The 12,050-nt window shown below is 35.3% G+C and overlaps 1 protein-coding gene across 1 annotated transcript in view; it reads right to left on the bottom strand.

Moving 5' to 3' along the window:
- TRPS1 (transcriptional repressor GATA binding 1) overlaps positions 1 to 4,843 on the bottom strand; it is a 190,729-nt gene extending 185,886 nt beyond the window's left edge. Inside the window, exon 1 of the mRNA XM_049773547.1 lies at positions 3,926 to 4,843. Coding sequence (XP_049629504.1) covers positions 3,926 to 4,837 — 912 coding nt within the window. The 5' untranslated portion in view covers positions 4,838 to 4,843. The remainder of the gene's footprint in view (positions 1 to 3,925) is intronic.
- Positions 4,844 to 12,050: the final 7,207 nt, after the last annotated feature.

Raw genomic sequence — 12,050 nt, 5'->3', positions numbered from 1 at the left:
ATAGTCACTAGGCAGATAGCAGTGAGATCGTTCTGAGACTGCAGACTTTCATCATGAGCCAAAATGAACTCAAGAGCTGTTATCTGGTAGTTATTTATTTATTTTTTTTTTTTTGCGGAGACCAGGTTTGCTCACAATAAGCACAATATGCAATGGCCATTGAAAGCATTTATAAACATGGATGGTTTGAACTTTCCCGTGGGAAGCATCACCTGACAAGACTCCGACATTTAAAACCTGATCTGAGAACTAAGAGCTCCCCCATAAAGATGATGCAAACACCCTAATGCAAAGCACATTAAGCCCTAATGAAACAGCAAAGGCCACGTTTAACAACACAGGTTTTCAGTCGATGATGGTATAAATATCTGCATAATAAAGCAGATTAAAAAGAAAAAAAGCTGTAATTACTTTTTGAAGAACTCAAACTCTTGTCCTATTATTATTGGCCTATATAAGTGAGCCTCAAAGACTGAATACAGGTAGTAAAACTTATGGAAAAAGAAGACCTTACCAATCACTCACCTCCACTATTTAACAAAAAGCCAACCATGTAAGTACAATCACTGATAAAACATGAAAGAAAAAAAAATAAAAACATTCTTGAGACATTAATAGCCTGTTCATAATTTGTTTTCTAGCTAGGGTCTATGTTCGCTTATTTTTCTGGGTAAAGATTCCACATATCTTTGCTTTCTGGGCAGATCCTATAACTCCAGGGATGAGGGTTTTTGGGGTGTTTAGTCCTCTGATTTTTTTTAAAACAAAACCCAAATGGATCTAAAGATGATCATCAGTCCTTTAGCCTTATTATTCTTTTATCTTCCTTGGGTAAGGATTCTAAATTTAAAAGACTTCAAAAAAACAAGTACTAGTTTTAAAATGGCTGTTGAGAATGACACCCATTATCCAGTTGTGGCTCTATCTACTGTGCAAACTCAAAGATATACTTGACACTACTTTTATTTTCCTCACAAATTTGTAGTTATTTAAGTTCCTTATTTGTAATAAAAATTACACAGAAGTGGCTATTGTCAGTACCCATGTATAGAGACATCAACCTTTTGACAAAATGCATGTCCATTAATTGGCTCATAAAATTGGAAGTCTTAAAAGTTGTTTAAATTCTTCTTTTCCAATTGTATAGATCGTGTTTGCAGTCCGTTTAAATTATTTAAAATCCTCCATGTCAAACCAGAATACAGATCAAAGTCAGTTCTTAAGTCCTCAAAAAATAAAAAAGGCTTCTGTTTCTTTTTCCCAACCCCCGCCTAAAATGTCATAAATCTATCATTAACCACCAACTGTCCTGAAAGGTATTTTTAAAAATAGTTCAATTGAAAAAGAGTAATGAATTACTCACCTACTAATTCAATTCACTTCAGTTATAAACTTATATAATAAATTCCTGAAATTGACCATAACTTGCCTGGAATGCACATATTCAGCAACATCCTCAATCAGATTCCTCATAAGCCATTAACTTGCTATAAATTTCTGACGTGAGTGCATTAAAGAATTTAGTCAATAACTGATTTTCTCTCCCCAACACTCCAGCTTTTGGTCTCCAAATAGTTAAAGTGGCAAAGAAAGAGCCTCTCAAATGGCATTTCAACCATGAAAACATGTGAGGCTCAAGAGGGGGGAGAGTTCCAAAGTGTTTTTTATTCTGTTGATATGCACAGGGAACTGTTCAGTATCATTTTGATATCAAAGTAAGAGTGACTTATCTTCAGATACATTTTTATATCAACATCTGGTAGATGAGCAAAGGAATTAAGATAGCATTGGTCTAAAAGCGTATCTGTGTTCTCTTCATAAATGAAAGGAAGTTAACTCACTGTAGACTTGTTTCTAAGTCCAATTGTTTCTTTGAACGAATCACCCCTTTTTCCCACAGATTGCTTTTTCCTATTTTTAGCCCTGTTTCTCTTTGAAAAAAAAAAAAAAACCCAAATGGATCTGAAGATGCTCTTCAGTCCTTTTCCTACCATTCTTCTGTCTTCTTTGTGCACTTGCAAGGATTTAGGAGACAACATTGTCGAGGATCAGCTGTTTTATTTCTAGTTCTATTAGTTCAAACTCAGAGAGCTCACACATCTGTTTTATTTCTCAAATAACTGCCCAGAAAAAGTGTCCAGCTCATTCTACCCAACATAAACTTTACTATAAATAACTAAGAACCTAACAAATAACTGTTTGGGGGAACGAAGCTGTGTTTAAAAATCTGAATTCTTCCAAACTATAGGCCTTCGTAATCTTAGTTTTAGAGCCTTTCTGACAGCTTCCATCAGCTTCCCTCAGAAGTCATCCCCAGAGTGAACCAACTGAAACTCCTGCCGGAAATCCAGGTATTAACATCATATTACTTGCTAATTATAAAACACCATTTCACATACTGACATTATTCACTTCTAAACCTTTTATCTAAAACACTTATTTGCTTTCCAATCATAGTTTGACAGCAGAGTGAATCTGACATAAGACAGAGAAATGATCTTTAATAAGACAGCAGTTCAAAGCATGTAGCTTTCATGCATAATAACTATGTTGGCTTAATTTGCTGCTCCACAGAAATAATTCTATTTGTGGAAAGTCACAAAGTAAGATGGAATTTTTAAGAGCGCTCTATAAAGATGAAACCAGCTTTTTAAGAGTCGTTCCTTGTATCTCTCTTAAAGAGGTAAGGTTGCTATTCTGACATGTAAAGGACTTTAGAAATTTCTGATTCTTTGGCTAAATGTCTTCACTACCTGTTATTTATAACTCACTTGCCTACTTTTCTTAATTGGCACTAGGTCAATAGAGAGATGCAGAGCAAATGTGCTCTGCCTATTGAGTTGCTAAAAATGACTGATATTTTAAGCGATTTAGTAGGTCAAAGAAGTGTGATGTGATTTCATTAGTTCACTGGTACTTCTAATCACTCCTAAAGAAGGTTAATGTTAAACTTAATATGTTTTTAAATCCTCTGGACTAATAATACAGTAAAAATCTATGAACTGTAACAGAGAAAACATACTTTCTCAAGATGACGATGAATTTCAACTATGCTAAAACTACTAAAATGAAACAAATTCATTTCTTTAAACTCAGTTCTATATTTCACTCTATTGTACAAGGTAGTTATTGTTGCTATAAATTCACATGTGAATTTAAACTGAAGACAGAAAAGTACATGAAAAGTCTCTGCCAGTCTTAAGAAAAATAGAAATCTCAATTACTACTAAATGCCTTCATCCATCATTACTACTTCTTAAAATGCAGAAAGGAATGTTTGCTTGACACACACATTCATGGTTATTCTTGCATCCTTAATAGTTATAATCACACTGACTTCTTTTTAACTAAAGTCTAATTTCGACCTTTTAATAATTCTATTGGCTTTCTTGGAGTATATCTCAGAAGCCATCACTCTGACCCAAATCTACCCAATCTGACCTCTGACTAAGCATGAAATCAAATCCTTATCTCAGACACAGGAAAAACCTTCTTCCTGAAGAAAAACTGTCTCAAAAACATTAACATCTAAAATGAGCCAAAGCCTAAAGTATTATCATGTTGCATGAGAAGGATGATTATTATTAGACTATAAACACATCAAGTTACCATCAACTACGTCCCCACAAGCACAAACCTGTGCTAATTCCATGAATAGCCTTTCCCACCTTAAAAGAGATATATGGGAGTTATTTTCCATGATGAGGGGCTAAATAGCCTGATTCTGAAAGCATATTTGAAAGAAAGAGCGATGGTGCATAACTACATGTCAAGCTCTTTTGCTAGCCCTGCCAAGCTAGCCCTTCAGTATCTGGAGTTTGACTTTAACTTGTGTCAGAATTATCATCCAGTTACTAATTTGTGTGTATGTGTGCAAATTCCCATTATTTTCTGTGCAAAAGATAATCACAATCCAGACACAAACCTGCACATCATAGGTTCCATTTAGTAAAACAGGCCTTGAAGAATTGATGTCCTGCAACACACCAGAAAGCACAGAACGGTTGACCTTCTGGAAGTCTTTGGAATGGCTGAACTGCACCATGTTATGAAGGGCCAAGATTTTGCTGTCCAGCTCAGCATCCTGCCTGGTGCGGTTATGCAGTCCTAAGTGATACTTTCGGAAGTGCTTGATCAGATCTGTGGGGTCGTTGCCATAGTAACCGTATCCACAGATATTGCATTTAAAGTCCTGAAGCTCTGGAGACAGAGGTGCCGGGTCTGGGTTGTCATTGACCAGTACATCAGTTTTGGATTTATTCAGTCTCACACCCCCATCTGAAGGCACTTGTGGGTTTTTGGAGGCCACTGAAATAGGGCTGGAGCCTTGACAATTGGCTTGACCCGTTTCCTCCGTAGCCTTTGGTGACATCTTGTGATCTTCTTTTGTCTCCAATGAGTCCCCAGATGGGGTACAGGCCATATCTTGAGGGTCATCGGTCTCTGCTCTTTGAGGAGACTTCAAGGGCTCACAGACTCCCCCAGCAGCTGGAGATGAGAAAGCCAACATATTTCTCTCTGTCACCTCATCATGTGGGAAGGAGGGAAGGTTTCCGCCCTTATTGGGGTTTTCATAATTGAAGCCAGCCTTCTCACTCAGGACAGAGCTTTTTAAGTCCTTCTGACTGCTAGAGGATGGATCTTGGCCATGCAAGCTATGTTCCTCCTTATTATTTAGCTCTGCAGCATCACTCTGATCCGTAGTTTCTGACATCTGATCTGCAGAAAATTCTTTGTTCTTTCCAGATATCTTGCTTTCTGTATCTATCGGCTCCAGGGTCTGGCCCTCGCCTTCACTAGCAACGTTTCTCAGAGGGGGGTTCTTTTTCCGGACCATATCTGCAAAAACACAAGGCACAGGAAGATACAGGGTTATTTAAAGATTGCAGACATGTCATGGAATCTAGAACATTTAACTTATTCTATTCAAGGATTTTTAAGGTACATAAAAACTTCCTCTGTGAGGGGAAAAAAATGCATTTTAAAAATAGCAAAGAGTTGAGACTAGAGCAAACAATTACATTTAGAATTACTGATGTCACAGAGTGTCTCATTATTTTTTACACAGTTTTATGAATACCCAAAGATTCACTATTACTAGTTCTATCTTCTTTTGTGTGAGTTATTGTTTACTGCCAAGAATCATATTTGCTTAATCTCTTTTATTACTTATTGTCCATATGTACCTCTATTTATATATTTAGCTTATTGTGTTATATAATGGGCATGTTTATAGGTACATTTATGTTTGTAAAGTGTGCATTCCTTGCTTACCTAATATAGTATATGCACAGGTATAAAAATATAACACAGATTGGAGATCAATATTGTTACTCACTACAACTAAGATATAAATATTGCTTCAAATAAACATTCTTAGAGTCAAAAGCACAACAACAACATATTATTAAGTGATCAAAAACTGCTTTGAAATTTTCAGAAATGTAGAAATGTTTCCTTTTTGTTTTCCAGCCGGGTATAGTGTCTTGAAATTTAAAAAGTGCCTGAAAATTAAAAAGACCTGGACACCTCCTAAGGAGATCAGGAGATTTTAGGATTCTGTTCATCATGATGGTGAATTTAAGCTCTGAGTTTCTATCATTCAAACTAGTAAAAATGGCACCAATTTCACTATAGGAAACATATAGGAAATTGTTGAATCCACATAATATTGCCATTTTGTTGCTCAAAATTGCAAAATGTTAGCCATTTCCTATCATTCACCTTTCTATGCTGTCTCACTTGGACTTTGAAAAGGTATCAGTGAGTAGCATCCAAATACGGAGAGCATGAAAAATCCTTCTATTGGATAGTCAGAACTTTGAGGTTATAAAGAGATAAGAAACCATTGGTAGGATGAAGAGACAGTTTAATGGGTAAGAAACTTGTATTATACACAGATGACTTGGGATGGATTCAGTCCCAAGAACCCCTACAGTCCCCTACAAGTGATTCTCTAGTATAGGGCCAGGTGTAAGTACTAAGTACTTCCTGTTGTGCACCCTCCCCCAAACAGGAAACTATTGGTATCATGTCAGTAAAGAAAACACTTATTTACAAGGGTTGGTCAAGAATAAGATTCCTGGTCAGTACTGTTGTTTAAACTTCCAGAAAAAATCTTTAAAAGTTGGGGCCGGAGAGATAGCTAGATGATAGACAGACAGACAGACAGACAGACAGAAATAGATAGATTAGATAGATAGATAGATAGATAGATAGATAGATAGATAGATAGATAGATAGATAGATAGATAGATAGATAGATAGAGATAGGGAGTTTGCCTTGCAAGCAGCCGACCAGGACCAACAGCAGTTCAAAGCCTGGCATCCCATATGGTCTCCTGTGCTTGCCAGGAGCGATTTCTGAGCACAGAGCCTAGAGTAACCCCTGAGCACCGTCCGGTGTGGCCCAAAAACCAAAAAAAAGAATCTTTGAAAAGTGCTATATAAGTGATCACCCCACCCCCCAAAAAACTGCTTGCAACTGACTGAAAACAAACTCCTTGAGTAACTGACTGCCTCAAGGATAGACTGAACCAAATAATCCCACTACTATTATGCAAAATGGCATGAGAAAAATCCAAGTTAATAACCTGCTTTAGTCATCTTCTCTCTGATTTCTCACAAGTGCTGAAACTGCATTGACTTTAGATATATGGGTGGACCTTCACTGTGGAAATCCGATCAGGCAAAATTTTTACAGTGTGAATCACTGAACTAAGATGAAGTGCTAGTTTCACATACAAGTAGTCGTTTACCAGCTGAAAATTCACTATTGAGTTGTATCAAAAACAGTCTATCTGTACTAAAAAGGAAGTACACTGAGTTGATTATATAACAATTATATTAGCCACTAACTACCCATCTAACTCCCTCTTATAATAACATGCACCAAACCCAAGTGGGATGAATGACATAAGGGTCAACAGAAAATGTTGGGCACAGGACAATGTAAACCAGCCCAGCCATTCTGGACACAGAAGGAAAATGGCCCTCATCTCAGAGACATTAACTACTAATAGGTCCTAAAATCAATTAGGCTAGGAATCTCCATTTAAGAATTAAATGCAAGCTGACCATTATTTTAATGTTTATAGCTCATTGTCTAATCTGTTTGACATCAATAAAAGACCTTTTAAGAGAACTCTAGACTTCCATCAGAAATGACATAACTTGAGAACTTTTAAAAACACATGGGAAACTGAAAGATAATCTTAAGTAATATTTGGCAGAGAAAACTAAAAATAATAAAATATGGAGCCTAAAACGATAGCACAGAGTGTAGGGCAATTTCCTTGTATATGGCTGATCCGGGTTCTATCCTCAGCATCCCATATGGTCCCCCAAGCCTGCCAGGAGTGATTTCTGAGCTCAGAGCCGGGAGTAACCCCTGAGCGCCACAGTGTGTGTCCCCAAAACAAAAATAATAGTAATAAAAGCTTAAGAAATAAGTTATTTAAAATATGATTTAGACTAAAAACAGCATTTTAATTTGGCCTATAGACAGAGTATTCTACTGTATGGAATTCAGTCATATCAAATACAAAAATGCAGCGATTTAATACTCCTGTCTCTTGCCTTTCTCTCCAGAATTTCCTGTTTGTTTATTTTATAGTTTTGTATAGCATCTTCAGTAATTACCATCATATACTCTTTCATTGGACAAATACTAAATAATATCATTTGTATTTTAACATTTTCTCCTTAAAATATAAATAAAATTTTAGCAATAACACACCACCATAAATATGGTTACAAATAAAATGATAAAATTATATATGCAAGGTTTGATTTATGAAGAAATCATAAAATAATTCAATTAATTCAAATTTTCCTACTAAGATAAAAAAAATTGTCTAAACATGTAGTAATATGAGGGTGACCAGTAAAAATCAATGTTTTCATAACAATGGCACTAAGATAAAATAACATAGCTATACATGTTGATACCAAAATATGAAATTTTAAAGCAAAAAATAATCTTGCTAGCTCATCATTATCATAAAGAAAGGTTACAGGTCATAGTTTTAAAGTATTCAGCCGTCTTCTTCAGTCACTGAGAGATAATAGTATTTAATTGAATTAGCATCTTTCCAAATTTCAGTTCCTTCTTTCACTCAAAAACAGATCTTTGAGATCTATATGACTCATTGCCTCTTTCTGCTGAATAGAGGGAGACCTTAATAATATACATAGCGAAGAATGCTTAACTTCTAAAACTTCAAAAAGAATCAGAAAGGTCATTTGGGTTTTATTTTTGTTGTAGGGGGAAAAGCCATGTTCTTTTTAATTGCTTTTTGAAGAAAAAAATAATGGGTAATTTTTTGACTAAACTTTGAAGTAGTTATAGGCAAAATAATTTTACTGGAATTATACATCGTAATTTTTCAGAATGACATATTATGTAAATATAAGCACATATGCACTACTTCTAAATGGAAGAAACTCCCCTAGCAAGTCATAAGTTAGATATTCTAAGACTATAGCGACCCTCAAATTATTATCTTTAAGACAAATAACAGATTGCATGATGTTTTCCTGTGTGCCAAGAACGTTTCCAGTTAACATTTTCATTTGAAAAAATAGATCACATACTTGTAAAATCATACCCAGCATTGACTTCATAAGGCATGTGGCTTTAGAGTGCTTTTTACAATTATTAATTCTATTAGTCAACTAGCAGGAGGCTAAATGCAATTGTCTTAGAAGATGCTCGGAAGACAGAAGACATTTTGAGAGCTGTTCTGTAAATCTGCAAAACAAAACAAAAAATAGTTTCCTTCCTAAATATGTAAACATACTTAAAGGTATCAGACCTATAATACATGAATATCCAGCCCTGTGGCATATTTAAGAAAAACCTGACAAAAGTGTGAGCAAACCTTGAGTAAGATTTTCTCCTTTGAGTTTTGACAAAGCAGCTGACTGATAAGAGAGGAACATGATAATAAATATTGTGTGGCTTTATGATGACAGACTTGTATTGATAAAATTATTTATTTAATCTCCAATATTTTATAACTCTAAAATATCCTAATATACAATAACCTAATATACAATAACCCTGCAATATTTATTTATCCTTTCTGGGAAGTGTAATGTTCTGGATGAGACATACTCTAGAAAAGATTCAAAGTACACTTGCTCATAATACCCAGTCATAGCTAAAGAAAAGTGATACCCAGAGGTGGTGTCTTTAAAGCAACATCAGTGCAAGTGGACTGAGAGAAGCATATTGCTATGCCATCAGTAGTTCACCATTAGGAGGGGCCAGAGTGAAAGCAAAGCATTCAAGGCATTTTGCCCTGCACAGGGCCCACCCAGATTCAGTCCTTCTATCCCATATCCCTGAGCACTATCAGGACTGATCCCTGAGCACAGGGATAGGAATAACCCCTATGCATCATCAGGAGGGCCCAAAATGCATACCAAAGAGTTTTTTTTATCAGATCTACAGAAGCCTTGCTAGCAGTCACAGAATCATTCAATACTATAGCAAGTATTACCTTTTCAGATATTTTTCAGTACTTTCCTATACTTGCAAATTGCTACATGCACTTGCAAAATTGTGATTAAGTCATAATACAGCCACCACTCCAGCATCTTTTTAAAAATTATCTTGAAGGAAATAAGTGAATGATGCATTAGCAATAACAATAAAATGAGTATATTAATATACTACATGACTTATACATATAAAAACGTCAATGACCTTTAGTAATTAGATTGGGCAACGATTTGAAACCTTTTCCTCTATTTTATAGCAATATCTCGCAAGCTAAGTATGAAAAATGTTCCCAATCCAGTTATCGGTAAGGCCAATATAAACAACCATAATTATCTTTCTTTTTGTGTGGGTGAGGATGAATAAACTGTATTCATTTTCATTGAGATGCTATAATTTACAATGCTGTTAATGATCACTGGATGCAAGACATAGACAACCATTTTAGAAAACAGGCTAAAAGGAATTGAATGAAGAGTAGATAAAGTATCTAAATGAGGGGCCGGCAAGGTGGTACTAGAGGTAAGGTGCCTGCCTTGCAAGCGCTAGCCAAGGATCAGGACCATGGTTCGATCCCCCGGCGTCCCATATGGTCCCCCCAAGCCAGGGGCAATTTCTGAGCGCTTAGCCAAGAGTAACCCCTGAGCATCAAACAGGTGTGGCCCGAAAAACCAAAAAAAAAAAAAAAAAAGAAAGAAAAAAGAAACTAAATGAGAATTACAAGGCTTCAAATTGGTAACTTCAATTCTTGAGAGAGAAACAAAAACTGAACTAGGAGTGAAGGGTCAGAGATACTAATGTGCTATGATTCCTCCATCTTGTTCCATCTCTACAAATATACATATGCTCCTTCTACGGCGGATATAGCAACATGAATGCATGTTCTGTGCCAAGATATTTAATCCGGTTAAAATATATTTAGCTTCCTACAAATGTTCTATTTGTATTAATTTTCATTATTGATATATGAGACACTTCCCATCTGTAAAATTCTAAATTTCTACTCTTAATCATTTCCTTCTAAATTAAAACTAGAATCTAAAAGATCTCTGACATTTTTAGTAAAGATTTCCTTATTATATTAAAAGATAATGTGCTATTCCTATATTTATTACTGAGAAAAGTTCATACAGCAGTAATTGTCAGAAAGAGGGTTTAAAATCTAATTCTATACCTGCTTTCTCTCAGTGATGAACATTCTTAAGTAAATTGATTCTGGGCCACATCTAAGACAAGTGCCTTATCCATTGTACTATCTCTTTGACCCCTATCCCAGCAATTTTAAGAAAGTTTATAACATACCCAGCCAAATTCAACATAAGGACTAGAATTTATTTTCAGAAGATGAGTAAGTCTTTAAATATATGAACATTCTATACATCTTGCTATATCTTGACCCTAATAACAGGTAAAGAATGAATGGTATAGGGAAACGAATGGCATGGTATTTATTCAGTCTATAAACCCAATTCAAAGTATATACTTTCCCTAACTTGAGCCTCTGTTCTTATATAATGAGGGAGGTAGAAAAATTATTTCTAAAGGACTCCTCCATCCATAGCTCAACAATGGTTTGCTAAATAACTAGACACTTTAGATTTTTTTTAGAAAATCTTTCCTAAAAATACTTTGAAATATTAAACTAGCAACAAATGGTGGTACAAATTCCACAAGCACCTACTATTAATTCATCCTTTTTCTCCAACATTCTTTCACTCACTAAATGTATATCCAGCATTAGCTCTTAGCAAAATATATTCAAAAAATGTCTTCAGGAACCAAAGCGATATAGCACATCTGGTAGGGCATTTGTGGCCAACCTGGGACAGAGCTGGGTTAGATCCCCAGCATCTCATATAGTCCCGAATCTGCCAGGAGCTATTTCTGAGTACAGAGCCAGGAATAACCCCTGAGTGCCATTGGGTGTGGCCCCCCAAAAAGAAAATGACTTCAGTGCTATTAGTCTTTATTACCTTAAGTGAGAGAAAGGATATTTTTAAAGAGAAAAACACTCAGACGAAAAACCTGTCTTTCAAAGCTAATTAAAACTTTTTGTGTATCATTCCAAATATCACCTATACAACGAAATGCCTTCAAATTGGTAAATTCATTCTCTCACTTGCTTCTTTCAATATCTCCTTCCTCCTTTCCCTCTTTTTTGAACACGGTTCCTCTCTATCTCCCTTCCTTTTTCCCTATATAATATACAGGCATACAAAAATTGTGTAATTTGACCTCTGTCTCAATTCTGCCGGGTATGATTTTTATAAATAGCTGCTTTATCACCATAATATATACAATATAGCGTATTTTTTTCTAGGTAATAAAACTTGCAAGTCTTCAAAATCAAAGCTTGATACAAAAAGACATCAGTTTTCTCCTTAATGAGTTTTTTCCATACTTCTTTGTATCACCAACCTAAGAGTTCTAAGTAATTAATTATACTTTTCTTGTTACTTTATCTTTTACAAAATTAAAATAATCAAAGAGTAGTAATTGTTTCTTTGGATCAAAAGTCCCCCACGAAAAATGTAAAGAATTAAGC

This window comes from Suncus etruscus, chromosome 5 (assembly GCF_024139225.1).
Source record: "Suncus etruscus isolate mSunEtr1 chromosome 5, mSunEtr1.pri.cur, whole genome shotgun sequence".
Taxonomy (NCBI): Eukaryota; Metazoa; Chordata; class Mammalia; order Eulipotyphla; family Soricidae; genus Suncus; species Suncus etruscus.
Note: the sequence above shows the minus strand (reverse complement) of the source record. Positions and strands in the feature narration are given on the sequence as shown.